Source organism: Oryzias melastigma, linkage group LG13 (assembly GCF_002922805.2).
Source record: "Oryzias melastigma strain HK-1 linkage group LG13, ASM292280v2, whole genome shotgun sequence".
Taxonomy (NCBI): Eukaryota; Metazoa; Chordata; class Actinopteri; order Beloniformes; family Adrianichthyidae; genus Oryzias; species Oryzias melastigma.
The window spans coordinates 15,577,529-15,592,367 of NC_050524.1; the positions used below are offsets into that span (position 1 = coordinate 15,577,529).

The 14,839-nt window shown below is 40.2% G+C and overlaps 1 protein-coding gene across 1 annotated transcript; it reads right to left on the bottom strand.

The window, feature by feature from the left end:
• Positions 1–1,088: 1,088 nt before the first annotated feature.
• On the bottom strand, positions 1,089–11,709 carry bmp16 (bone morphogenetic protein 16). Its single transcript, XM_024278028.2, has 4 exons — positions 11,587–11,709; positions 10,738–10,821; positions 6,359–6,726; positions 1,089–3,604 (listed from the first exon to the last, which is right to left on the bottom strand). Exons 1-4 carry the CDS (start codon positions 11,607–11,609, stop codon positions 2,529–2,531), a joined length of 1,551 nt encoding a protein of 516 aa, XP_024133796.1. The 5' UTR covers positions 11,610–11,709; the 3' UTR covers positions 1,089–2,528.
• Positions 11,710–14,839: the final 3,130 nt, after the last annotated feature.

A 14,839-nucleotide genomic window follows, 5' to 3' on the forward strand; every position in this document is an offset into this window, starting at 1 on the left:
TATTTTTCACATATTACACAGACTTATTCTTTCCTCTGTTATCTGTTGTCTATCAAGCATCACCTCGTTAGCCACTTTATTTCCTTTAAAGTGTAATATTCTGCGACATAATTTCAATTTGTTGAATTATAAACTTGCCTATGATGCCATTTTTTCTTCATAACTGAAGAAGAGGTAGACATTTGTTCAGCTGAAGCCCCCATGAGGAGAGCAAAACATTGCAGATTGCAACAATCTTAATAGATCAGAGTTACATTGTGTCATTTTCTAAATTCAAAATACCAAATATGCTTATTTTCAAGTATAAAAAATAATAAAAGTAATTACTTCAGTATTTTCCAATCAATTATATGCTTAATTATTCTATGTTTGATATGTCTATGAATGGATATAACTCTTTTGGTTGTTTTGTTTATGCATTATTCTTGCTTTGATTGATTGGAATAAACCAATCCAATCTAATTCAATCCAGATGTAATATGGGTTTGCATCATACATTGTTGGCATTTAATCTTAAGGTGAGATATCTTAAAGACTCTGATGTGGTATTTTAACATGTTTTTGTAGCGTTTTTCTCACAATTGAGAACATAATTAATGGAAATTAAGCTTAAAAATGCATTTCTGAGTATTTTCTTTTTTCAAATCATTGTGAATCAAGAGCAGATGAAAAAAATGCAGTTGGAAAAAACAAATTGTTGATAAACTACTTTTGCGTGCTGCAAAATCTACGTTCTAGAAAACGAGTTGTTTTCTTAATTTTGGCTAAAAAAAATGGCATCATCATGATTTAAAGTCCACTGGGAATGATTTTACAACAGCTTGGAGTGGGATTTTAAGGGCTGCACAAAATAAAATCTCTTTCCAATTACCAACTGACATGGACCCAAAATGTTTCCTGCTGAAGGTACAAAGCAGCAAAGACACTTTGAAAATGTCAGCATTTAATTTTAAAATCCATACTTTTTTGCCACTTGATAGTATGTTCAATAGTGCCGTCACTTCTGATCAACCGCTCCGCGTTAGTTACCTCTAAATCTGTTGGTAAAGAAAAGAATCATGCATGCAAGGAGAAATAAGAGTGTCATCTGATGCAGTTTGCTTCGTTTATTAGAGGTATATTGTCAGACATTTTACAAGCTGATGCTTAAATCTTTAAATGTTTCCATTCAGACATAAAAATGCAACACTGATAAAAACTAAGCTCACCGGAGAACACTTTCAAAGCCTCTGTCTGAAAGGCACTAAAGTGCCAATTTTATTATCAGCCTTCCTGTTTTTATTTTTTATTTTTATTTATTATTTATTTTTCTGGAGACACGCAGACAAAACTAGAGCAAAGACACCTGTTGTTAAACACTTCAGTAGCTACAATACGTTTAGTTTCCAACTGATGTGTTAGTTGAGCTTCTAGGAGGTAATACCACTTATGTCTGCCGTCATGTGTTTTACACCAAAATACAGGAAGTGACACATTCAAAAACACAGAACACCAATATTGTTGGAAGACTACTACAACCGGTTTGTTGTGGGGCAGCAGGCTTTCAGTTCGCTGTATGCTCTGATGAGTGCAGGTATCTTAAATATTGTCAAGATTAAATACAACATATTGCTGCGTTTTTAAATACATTGTGTGTCTTTTAAGTTAGAATTCAGTGAAATTATGTTGAATCACAAGACAACCATTACATGAATTTTTTTTCACATCTGCAAAAGAAATTTACAAAAAAAAAAGTTTCCTTTTTTAAATAATAATGATAGTAATACATTCAAATAATAGCATAATATTCCATCAACATTATTGTTGTTTTAAATAGATTGCGATGTAGTGGTTGCTCATGAGGGACAGTCTGTCATTACATTAGCTGTCACAAAGAGAGACAAACCCTTATTGTCAGTTCAAATATTGCAGAAACAACACTGTCTTAGAAAGTTCCGCCTCCGTGCTGGTCCCGTTGTCGAAATGTCCGTCAGAACAACACAGATTTGCTTAAACTCTGAGCCTATAATATGTCCTTATGATGCTTTCAAGTGTTTACCACTTTAGGTGCAAGTCCGACACAGCCTGAGGAACAAAAAACATGGATGTACATGAGTGTCCGCCCTGTTTTTTTAACAATTTTTTTTGGGACGTCTGATGTTAAAGAGCTGGCTTCTCATGAACGAATCAGCAGGGGATGATGATGTAAACAGCTGCAGCCTCACCAAATGGGAAAAATAAAACAACTCTTGGCAGTTTACTAAAGTTAACACTATTTCAGCTTCCTCATCTCTACCTGTCCTTCTGTCTGGTCCTTTTTCTTCCTCTGTGCCAGCTTTGTGATTTATCCTAATCATTTTTCTTTTTTTTTTCTTTTTGACTGACCTTTTGCTCCTAATATTGGTGATTTAACTGCTTTATCCCTTGCCTCAATCCTCTCCGCTGATATTTCTCATGGTGGTGCATTTGTCTCCATCAGTCTCCGCCTGTTTGGCCGCTACTGACTTATCCTTTCCGTTGCTCCTCTGCGTTCCCTTCCCTCAACCCCTCTACAAGCAGCCGCAGCCCTCCACCACCATGTCCTGGTAATTTTTCAGCACAACTCGGTCTTGAGAGTCCATGTAAAGCAGGGCGATGGGGCTGAGGCTGGTGGGGACGCAGCAGGGACGGGGCACTGCTCCGTTCACAGAGTTTACCATGGTCTGCACCACGGCATGGCTGGAGGCGTTCATGTGGTCAGCTAGGGGATAACGGCACTCTCCCAGGCAGAAGAAGGCGTCATAACCGCTGGGAGCAATGATCCACTTTTGCCAACCCACATCTCTAAAATCTACATGTAGAGGGTGACGGCGGCATCTGCCACGAGAAAGACGCCTCAATTTTGCGGAGTGACCACCGTTTCTTTTCACGCGTCCTCGTTCGCTCCAGCTGACCCCTCCTGTATTAGTCGCCCAGTCCTGCACAGAATACCCTTTTTTTTTGGCCCTACCCCAGACTTTGACTGTATCGTGACCTTTACTGCTGTTTCTGGCCCTCACTTTTGACCCCTTTTTCCCCCTAATCCTCTGACTTTTACCGGAGGTTTTTCTGCTATGTTTAATCAAAGGCTCTCCTCGGCCGTCATGACTGTAGGTCACCAGCAGGGGTCTTTCCCTGGCCCAGCTGTGATCGTCTTGGCCCACAGACCTGCACACTCTCAGGTGTCTCTCGTTTAGTCCATCTGTCTTGTCTTCATTTGATGCAGAGTCAAGCATCTGGTAAGGAAGTGGGTTGGTAATATTTTCAGGTTTGATTTCAAGGAGGAAGCCCAGGCTGCCAGAACCACCTTGAATCTTTTGCAGAAGCTCTGCACTTAAAGTAAACGCTTCCCAGAAACCACTTGGTTTATAGCTATGGAGGTTGTTGGTGAGTAACCTTGTCTCCAGCAAAGCCTGCTCAGGATCCTCACGATGCTTTGAGAGGTATAGGTTTAGTCTGTGTGGTCCAGGACCCAGGGAGGCTCTGTCACTGCGGAGCAGCCGGAGCTCAGCCGAGAGGACCTTCTCCTCTTGAGGGATGGACGAGATGTCAAATGAGATGTGCACTCTTGTGTGATCCTTCTCTGTCTGACTGTCTTCATGGGACTCTGAGAATAAATCACAAAAAGAGAATTTGACTGATTTAGTCTGAATCAGATTTAAGATTCTCATTTTATGAAATATGTTCCCTGTATTTTCAGAATTCAGTTTAAAAAATGCTTTCTTTTGTGTAATAAAAAAATTCTAATAGGGGTGTGTATTGACAAGAGTCTGACGATACGATGCGTATCACGATATATATCTCACAATACAATACGATTAAAGGTAATGGTCAGAGGCTATGTGTCTGTCATGACTGGGATTTGACACCAGACCAACCAATTGGCAGACAATGGGTTGGTCTGGTGTCAATCAATTGTCTGTGTGAGACACCGCTTGAATTACAGCCACTAGAGAACCAATGACAAAAGGTTACTCTAGTAGAGTAACCTTTTAGTCATACTCTTTAAAAAAAGGGAAAAATTGTTCTGATACAGTCTTGGGATATATTGCGATATATATATATGTATATATACATGTATATATATATATGTATATATATATGTATATATATATATATATTGTGATGCGTCTATCACGATACATGTCATATTGCACAATTCAATACATGCCCCTAGTTGATTGGACTTTTTGTATTTAATATTTTTTTCTCTCTCTCAATGAATGTAAAAAGACATTACATTTTTTTCAAAGTTTACTTATAAACTTACATGGAATAGGAATAATTTCTCAACAATTTCGAACAAAACCTTAAGACAGTAATCAATTTTAATGGTGCTATACACTATTTCCTTTGCCAGTAATTCAACAACCAATCAGTATAAAGTACTTTTCAAGTGACGATACAGGTAAAGAAAAATGGCTAGAGTTTTATTAATACTTGCAAGATCAATTATTTCAGTCTTAAGATTAAATTTACAATTGTCAGGAGTCAGAGCTCTGACTCCCTCTCTGGGCACCAGCTGGAACAGTCACCAGAGTACTAACTGCACTTCATTTCCCAGAAGCCCCAGCCCAAAGTTCCTGGTTCCTGCTCAGTTGTCTCCAATCATACAATCACCCACCTGCTTCTTAAGCAGCACACAGAGCCACACTCACTGCAAAGTTTTGTTTGTGCCACCCTGCCTGCAACTCTGAGCGTTTATTCCTGGACCTGACCTTCTGCTTCTGACCCTGCTAACTCTGATTTCCTGCCGCCTGCCGCCTGCCCCTGATCCTCGCCTGGACTCTGACTACTCTACTCTCTCGTCTCGGATGATCCCATGCCCGTGTATGACCTCTGCCTGTCTGACCCAGCTTAGTTTTGTGGACTATTAGCTCTGATAATAAGCCTGCTGCATGTGGAACTAGCTGTCTGCCTTTTTGTGACAACAATATAGTTTCTGTGTTTTTTATTCATGTTAAAAAATAAGGCAACATTTACTTTCGGAATTTGCCACAATTATCCAATTATCTCAGGAAAAGAACAAGGCTCCCTTTTAACAAGTCTTATTTGTTTTTTTTGCAAACTTCTTCACGTGAGGTTCATAAGTGATATATTTTCATTTCCCTGTGTTTAGAAGTAACTAATGGTTCTGCTACATGTTACATAATACAATTTAGCTTTATGCTCTAGACTTGAACTATTGGAAGTCAGAAAGGCTTTTTTTGAAGGATTTCTTGAAAATTTAAGAGGCATGATCAAACATTATCCTTTATTACATAATCTTTTTTTTTTAACCTTACTTTGCTTTACTGTATTTGTCTGTTCCGAGCAAAGACTGAAACATCCAAAACTTTGTATCAAAAATAGATGGATTTGGCCTGGGGTTTTTATTCTTACATACTAAAAAAGTGTGTTGTCTTTTTTTTTTTTAAATAAAGATTTGTTTCAATTGTTATTTTTCAAAGAGATAGCACTTAATATGACCAAGCTTAGGAGAATGATGCAATTCTGGGTGGTTTCAGTTAAAAATTAAAAAGACATTTGCTGGAAACGTTTAGTCAGATAATTTAAAGACAGTTAATCCTTGACATGGCAAAAAAAAGAAAAAAAACTAAAAGCAATATTATAAAAACTCACTATTTAAAAAAATAGGATAAATGGGCAAAGAAGCAATTAAAGAAAAAAAAATCCCATTAAAAGCAATTTTGACAAGACAATATTATAGAGACAATCAGGATAATTTAGATTTTCTTTTATATGCCAGAAAGTCTTGCTTTACAGTTTCAGTTCTCTCATAGCAAATTAACAGTCTTGAGCTCTCAAATGTTTTCCTCCATCTGTGTGCATAGAGGCAAATTCATCAATTTGCTGCATGTAAGAGTGGACAACAACAAAAAAACTTTTGGTCGGATGTTTGGAACCTTTAGAGATCAGTTCATGATTTCTCTAATAAGAAAATTGAAGAGTTTATCTTAAAAAGAGTCATAGACATGCATTAACACAGTCATATTTTGTTGTATCTCAATATCTATTCCTTGTCAGTAAACTTTTGTCAGCTGTTATATGCCAAACAGCAATGTTCCTTTAAAAAAAAAAGTAGGAAAAAAAAACATGAAATTGCTAACTAAGCACTCTAACATAATAATTTTTAAGTTTTATGAAGTTAGTCAAGGTAAGCATAAATTGGTATCATTTTATATACAACCATTTTTAAAATTTAGCTTCCATACTATTTCATTGTGCTTTACTTTGCAGATGTTTTACATTCTTTGCACAGACTAAACAATCAGAATTGACTGTATTACTGCTTTCTTAGACAAATGGAGACATTTTCCTAAACACCCAAGAATCATCCCTGCTGCAGATGGGAGCTTACCGCTGTGATGAAAACTGCGTACTGTGTTGGCCTGCTGAATATGCTGACTGGGGAAGCTAAATGACGGGTCTTCCACTAGATGGTACTGCTTTTGGTGGAAGCGATAAAGATCAAGCAGGTACTGCGGCACTGGTACTCCAGACTGCGGGTTGGGCTGAGACTGCAGGCCCAGTCGGCTCAAGAGTAGAGTCTGAATGGTTTGAGAAAGGTTGGAATCCGAGGGCGATGGCGTGGGTGTCGAGGATGAAGACGTGGGGGGCACCCTGCCATGGTCAATCTCGCTGGTGTCCTCACCCTGGCGACCAGACGAGACTTGAGGTAGCAGCAAGAACATGAGGAGCAGGATGTTAGCAGGGAGCATGGTGGATCTGGAGGGAGGAGAGAAAAACGTTTTTTTCTGGAAAACTTTAAGAGTGTTGCAAATGAAAAGAAGTTTTTCATGTAAATCACACAACATAGAGACAGTACAAAGTATTGCCATAGAAATCTGTAAAACAGATAGCCCCTACGAGATGCTTCTGGACTCTGTATATCATGCACATGTCTTCTCCTTCCTGGACACACTAGTTTCTCATTAGTCTTCTGCCTTCACGTGGCATATGTTCAAGAAATTTACAGTTCACAAAACATTACCAAATTGTTTCCTTGTTACTACTGGCCGTTGAAACTGTGCTACTTTGTTTTTTCTTTAATAATTTATGGTCAGCGTGGTACCCTCAAGACCCCTATTTTTCAATAGATCCTTACACCAAAGTAAGTGAGCAGCAGTTATGTGTAATCTAATTATGTTGTGTTTGTGAGTAAAGGAAATCAAGCTGAGCTGTGTCAAAAAATATTGGTGTTTTCTTATGAAATACTCTAGTGACTTCTTAGGGTGACAGAAGTAGCAGTTAAGTCCGAATAATGGTTAGAATTTGTCCTTGTGAGTTAAAGTCATTCTATAGGTACATTTTACATAGTTCATGGTACATAGTTTAGACATTTAAAAAAATGAAGCAACTGTGACATTAAAAATCCACTGCAGTTTTTATTTCACGCAAAAAAGGGAGGGTTTAACTGAACTAATATTAAATCTATGACTAGATTCAAACATTGTGTTATCTAAGACTGCTAATGTGATAGAGTGTTTGTAGTCTATTACTCATTTCTGTGTAAATTTTTATGAACCTAACTTCAATATAATAAAGATATTTTTATTTTAAAGTTTGCAGCTTTCTTTCCCTTTATAGTTTTTGTTCTGTGTCATTTATCAGATTTCTTTAAAGTGGACGAACATACTCTTTCTCTTCCAGCTACATTTTCTTCATGAGCTCAATGCAGCCCTGAGATTACAGGCTTTATTTGAACCATTCAACTCTAATTATGCTCAGGGTTATCTAACCCTTAGATAAACTTGACTTTGCCAATAGAGTTAAACCTTCCTCAGTCATCAAACCCACTCATGATCCTCTGTGCTGCAGACAGGTGGAACACCATTACCACAAAGGCCTGCATTTTTTGGAGTGCAGGTGTTAATAATAAAGGCAACAATTACAAGGCAGCAATGTTAAGTGCTCTCTTGACGTGTCAAAGGTGAGGTGAGGTATTAAAGGGTCAGCGTAAATGAAGTCACAAAAAAAAAAGAACAATCGCTGCTCCAGTTGACAGGATGAAAAAACCCTTTTCCCAGAATGTGTTTCTGCTGGAGGTAAGTCAAGTTTGATGTAATTGTTATTTCTTTTTTTTTATATGAGAGCTGTATCTCTGTCTTTCTCGCCTCTATCTCTTTATCTAATCTCTGTTAGGGACAGAGAATCGATTAGGGCCTCTGCAGAAAGATAACGGCGAGGTTTATGGCTGAGTGAACACATAATGACGCTGTAATGACTGCTAATCTCGCCACTCTGTATGACAAGGGGTTGAAAGGAGGTCACAGGTGTGAAGATGTGCATATTTTTTTATGTGCGCTCAATTTGTGTTGTTTGTTGATCTCATGGTTTGCTGTCCAAAGGGCAAGCCTGGGAAAATAAGCCACCTTGGAGCGTGGGATTGTGACCAGCTATCCATTAAACTCCAGCAACCCCACCCAGGACTGTTTCACCTGAGGCAGCTCTGCAGAGGACAATTACAGATTAGGCACTTTGCTGGATGGCCTCTCCCATATACTGTGGAGGCTTGTAAAGCTGATTAAAGACAACAACACCACCTCCCTCCTGTACTTTCCTCACCTACAAAACCACCCAGAGACTCGGAGGTACAAAGGTTCAGTCGTCTCTCGGAAGGGTGTGCCTCAGCCCGTGAGGCAGAGGAGCTAAAGAAAAACAAAGAATGTGGCCTTCTTGTCCTTCATTACTTCACATATGCAGCTATTATCTTCTCTGCAGGTGTCTGTGGTATGACTGGTCCCTTTTCAACTCAAACTGGGCAGAGTGGATTCAGGTCGTCAGTACCAGCTCTGTGAGTCATTTGAAAAGAAGGCGCCTCCCACTCTGACGTCGAGGGCCTCAACTCGGCCAAGAAACCTGACATTTTTATGAGTACATCCTCACTGTTGCTCATTTTATCTATAATGTATTTTTATTATTTTCCTGTCTGGCATGAGGGTGGCTTGACCACAGACTATTAAAAGGTTGAGAAGATCATTTGTGTAATTATTGGAACCTAGATAAGGTGAAGTGAAGGTTTAAAGTTCAGCTTGTGTTTGGACGGCCTTTCTCCATGTGCAAGCACGCAACTCGGTCTGTTAGGCATGTTGGATGTCCCTTGACTACGGAGAAGAGTGACCCTAGCGTGTGGCAGGCCATGTCTCTCTGAACCCACTGATTAAAACCTCTAACGTCCATCTTTCTCTTTATCTGCTTATTTCAAACTCTGTACCCTTTCCCCTTCCTCCTTCCTCTTTGCATTCCTTGAACTTTGTCCTGTTGCTTTGTCTGTTGTCATACAACCGGGAAAAGATGCTTTTTCTTTTCTACTTGGCAACTTTTCTCTTCTCCGGCCCTCTTCTTTCTACAATGCTCTTTTCTTCCTCTTCATTAAAAATATGTTTTTTTTTTAATCACTGCCTTCCCTCTGCCCTATCAATCTCACTGCCTTCCCCTCTCCGCTCTCAGAGTTGCTCCTTTTTTCCTAGGTCTCAAATGAATGGTGTTTTTGCGGAAGAGCGCGGCAGACTGTTGCCGGGCCTGGGGGCCGGAGTGTCACCGCCTCCGGCTGATTTATCCACTGCCGCTGTCTTCATGTTACGCCTGGTCCCTAAACTTTCCCTTCCTGTTGTTCTTCCCGTGGTTTTTTTTCTCAAATTCCTCCTTTCACTCTTCCCTGATTTCCCCCCACGTCCCAGCTCTCATTTATCTATACAGTCCTTCCATTATTTCAGAAACTGAAACGCATGGCGAGGATGCCTCGGGCTTTCCTCTTTACTCTGAGAAAATACTTTAAAATACTCCCACACACCTGTGGTACCACTTTAGTCATTCATAGACTGCCCATACAGGATTTCATTATATATGTTTGCCCTGAATACATAATCTTAGGAACATGGTGTAAATGTCTAACTGTTTGTCCTACTTTAATCATTCTTTTCATGCATCAGCTGTCGAAGTTCTATCTTTACATGCCGGCTACCGTTGGGCTCCATTTGGGACTCCAATAGAGGCAAACACATCATCCCTGATTGGACCATCTACGTGAGCCGGCTGCTCCGATGTTGGGGAACAACTTTCACACACTTTTTGGGATGCAAGAAATGAATCAGACTATTACAGATCAGCAGGTGATTTGTCAGTACAAACTCACACACAGAGAAATACATGAAAGTGTGAGGAAATTAATGCACAAATGTGCAGAAACTATATATATTAACAATAAGTGCAATGCAATTACAGAATGGATATTCAGGAGCTAAGTTGACCTGATGATAATATTTTCTCTTGTTTGAACAAGTTTGAAGATGGAATCATAAGGTTTCGTCCTCAATTTTATCACTGCAGCATTGTGGTTCACAGCCTCTGAGTTTGCCAACATCAGTAGGAAACTGACTGTTCCAAAGCTTCGCAGAGCGCTCGTCTGGCCAATCTGACAGCTAAACATTTGTGAAGTGGAGAATCAACACACACCTCTGCTTTTTGCATTACAGCTGGCGTGTGTGTTCACACTGCTGAAGCAGCGCAGAGTCGTGCTCTTTGAACTCATAATGTGCACATTATTCCGGGACATGCTGCTTACAGAATGAGATTTTGATTGAGCAACACCGTGCCAGCAGTATATGGATGTGTGCGTGTTATCCCCGGAGTGACTAATGGTTTCAGCAGCACAATTCCTGTGGCCTGTTACCTGACACACACGTTAGTGTGTGTTTTTGTGTGTGTGTGTGTGATATAGAGGGATGTAGTACTCACGTCCAGGTGTGGTGGGATGTATGCAGAGTCCATGGTTTATCCTTGAGCTCCAGTGTTACGATCCCTTGGCTCGTACTCTTGCTCCTTTGGACAGAATGGACAAAATGGACTTTTTGCCTCTTTTCCTCTCAGAGCAGCCTTTACATGCCTCTCCTAAGCCTCCTATGTGACTATAGGTAATGCTGCTCGCTCCATGACTCTTTTTTTTCTGTTTCCTCGCTCAGCTTCTCATCCTGTCAGATAAAGAAACACCTATAAACATCCACAGGCTTCCTTCTTGTCTGCCTGACCTCTGTTTGTAAGTGCCACCAATCCACTCTTCTCTGCACTTGTTGTTTTACACAAGCTGGTGCCACCAAAGAGACGAAGATGAGCTGCGTGTCCGTCTGGACTGGGCTACCGGCAACAAACTCCCTCTTATTTCTAAACCTCCTCACTATATCTCTCTCCTTTCCTCTCTACTCTGTTCCTCCCTTTTTTTCTCCTCCCCTTTTCCTCTCTCTGTCTTTTTCTGGCTCTCTCTCGCATGCACATGACTCCACACACACACACTTTTTCCCCTTCATACTCGTCGCCCAGCTGGTAAACTCGGCTTAACTTTAAGTGACTTTCCTGGTTGCTCTGATCTTCAAAACACTGATGTCACTAAGACTGCCTCTAGTGCATTTCCAGACTCTTATCTCAATCCCACACACGTATTGTCCTACCCGAATGTAAACACAATTCCTTTACCATATATCCAAGTTTACCATCAAACCTCCGCGTGTAATCTTGCTTAGATAATCCCAGAGGTCAGCAAACGTAAAGCAGACTGATTGTCATCCACATTTCCTCCTTTAGCAAACTCACCTGCTGCATTCCGTTGGCCACATTTTACTTCAGCCAACATGCTCACAAATGGTTGCTTTGTCAATATAAATACCCATGACAGTCAATAGCTGCTCACAGATTGAGCTGAAAAAGAGGTATGAATGGATGACTCATAGGAGCTGTCATGAAGTCACCACAGTTGAGTTTTGTGATTGGACCAAAGTAAACGTTGAGGTTGAAAAAAGGAAAAAGGAAAGGCAGGCTGTACTTCTCCACCACGGGTTGAAGCAAGGTGCATCCGTCCTTCCTGTGCAGGGTGGGTGGTGGAGCGAATTTGTATTCATGGTGTGGGCCCATGAGAAAATGTCTCTTTAGGATGCATCGTCTCACATATTAGATTTCATCTGGAGAATCATTCACCCACGTCTCTCTGCTCCTCCTCCCTGTCTCCTCCACTCCCTCTGCCACTATGCTCTTGTACAAACACACACACACACAAATACTCATCTCAGACCTCATTCATCCCAAAGGCTGAGTAAATGTCCCGCTGCAGAGCAACTTAACGCACTAAGCACACATGGGCTCTTCTCTGGCGACACACACACTTGTATTAAGGTCTTTTGATGCTTTAGTAAAACTGAATTAATTTTAAAACAGAGCAAATTCAAGATAAACATATCAATTTGTCCTTAAGTTTAGCAGCTGATATAAAAGTCACCCAAACTAACTTTGCTTGGGTAAAACTTTGAACCCAAACATAAATTTTTGTTAAAAATCCAAATGAGGAGAACCCACAGTGTCTGGATGGTGAAGGTATTGAAGGGATTAAGATTTGATCTACAACTGTCTAAGAGGACTTAACTCAGGACATCCATCCATCCATCTTCTTCTGCTTATCTGAGACTGGATCGCGGGGGCTGCAGTCTAAGCAAAGAGGCCCAGATTTCCTTCTCCCGGCCACTTCCTCCAGCTTCTCTGTGGGGACCTCAAAATCTTTTGAGGCCAGCTAAGAAATGTAGTCTCTCCAGCGTATCCTGGGTCTTCCCTGGTGGGAGATGCCTGGAACACCTCCCCAGGGATCTCCCCAGGGAAGTGTCCAGGAGGCATCTGTACCAGATGCTCAAGCCACCTTGCTCCTCTCAATGTGGAGGAGCAGTGGCTCTACTCCGAGTTCTCTCTGGGTTACCGAGCTGTTTTCCATATCGCTAAGGGAACCCCCAGCCACTGTCTGGAGGAAGCTCATTTCACCCGCTTGTATCCGCGACCTTAGTCTATTGGTCATGACCCAGAGCTCACGACCAGGTGAGTATTGGAATGAATATCATCTCATAAATTGAGAGCTTTGTTTTTTCTCTTCACCAAAAAGGACTGGTATAGCAACCACATAATAACAGGTGCCACTCCAATCTGCTTATTGATCTCATGCTCCAATCTTCCCTCACTCGTGAACAAGACCACAAGATATTTAAACTCCTCCACCTGGGGCAAGAACACTCCACCCACCCATTGTAGGCATACTACCTTTCTCTGGTTGAGAATCACAGCCTTAGATTTAACTGTGCTGACCCTCATCCCAGCTGCTTCACTCTCTGCCACAAACCCCCTCAATACATGCTTGAGGTCCAGAACATCATCTGCAAAGAGCAGATAGGAAATATGGTCCCCAAACCAGACCCCCTCACACAGTGAACCTGGACAACAAAAGTGAAAAAGGATGGGAGCAAAAGAGACATTATTGGTGTAATGGCAAACCACAAAGTGGCAGAAAAGTAATCTAGCTTGTGTTAGATGCCTTCAGTTGGCTGTAATTGGTTTGGGAGTCTGTAATCAGCCAACAAATGTAGCTGTTGCAGGTATTATTATTATGTTGTTACCCAGTATCCACTGTTTATTTTTACTTTTTCTAGGTTTTTTTATTTTATTTATTTATTTTTGTCTAAGAATGCATCTTTTTTTTTTTTACATATACATTTACTCATGATTTTCAAAATAAAAGTCAAGTGTGTGGTACTTCCACACCAAAGCTTACAAACAAGGACCATTCTGTTCAAGTTCAAATTAGAGAACATTAAGAATAAAAATAATAATAAATGAAAATAATAAATAAATGTAGATATCATTTAATAGGTGATAACTTGTGCATCATCAGGTCTGTTTGAATGATGAGACTGGTACCACAAATGTTTTACAGATTCATGTTTTGTTGAAATTTCAACTGAAAAGTATGCACAAAAATAACAAAAAGTGTGAAATTCCACTATAATTCATTCTTAAATTGTATACAGACAGAAAAGTACACACAGAATTTACAGACAAGGCATTCGTGATTCACTGAGTCTTTTCCCAAAGTAAGCTTTGATCCCAGCCTCCACCTTTCCCATCCTCTGGAAAAGCTCTTGGCTGTCTATTACGCTGACTTCCGACGGGGGTGGAAGAAACTTTTAAAGTCATACCTCACCTCCCTCTTAACAAGCTGTCCAGCCCGATTCCCGGCATTCCCACCTCTGTACTGCTCCATCTTTCCATGAATACAGGAAGTGATCAGCCACGGAGGACAGATTTTGGATTTATTCTGGTTTCTTTATTTTTAAGTACTATTTTGACAAGTTTCAAGACACAGTAAAACCCCAATCAGCAACAATATATCATGATGGAAGCATAGACTAGGTTTGCTAAATTAGAACTACAGAGATCATATGGAAACATTTAAGATTGTTCAGATTAAGGAGTGTTCTATGGATCTCTTTTGGCAGATGTGGGGATGACATCACCGTTTATGATGCACTCTCTCTGTGATCAATAATTGTTTGCATTATCTGTTTTTCTTGCTATATGTTTTTTTCACGCACTGATAAATTAATGGAGGAATTTTTTATACTAACACTGACCCAATACCTCCTGTTTTACTATATATCAGCTATTTTTTTTGTTGGTAGATATTATAGTGTAGTAGGGAGTAGGGTTAGTCTGAGATTTGAAACTGTCTACAGAAACCACTTTTTTAGCCACTCTGGTTTTTTATGGTGTTGATTGGAAAAGTCTACACCCTTTAAAAGTCAGTTAGTCCGGACCGAGTTCGCTTAATTCGGTCTCATTCGAGTCCTGAACCTTGAGTTTGGTCTGTAATCAGACTGCCATCAACTGGACATTTCTATGGGATTTCATTCCTCCAACATGAAATGAGCATTTTACTCTTTGAATGTGGCGGCTCACTTCATTAGGAAAATCCATCATTTCCAGAAATTGTTATATTTACAGAACAGATGACCTGACAAGGATTAACTGAAAACAA

Coding starts and splice junctions, on each gene's coding strand:
- bmp16 (XM_024278028.2), bottom strand. CDS start 11,609: ATGTGGCCAACGGAATGCAGCAG. Junction 10,822..11,586: donor TGGCCAACGGAATGCAGCAG/GTGAGTTTGCTA, acceptor TTCTGTCCAAAG/GAGCAAGAGTACGAGCCAAG. Junction 6,727..10,737: donor ACATCCCACCACACCTGGAC/GTGAGTACTACA, acceptor TCCTCCCTCCAG/ATCCACCATGCTCCCTGCTA.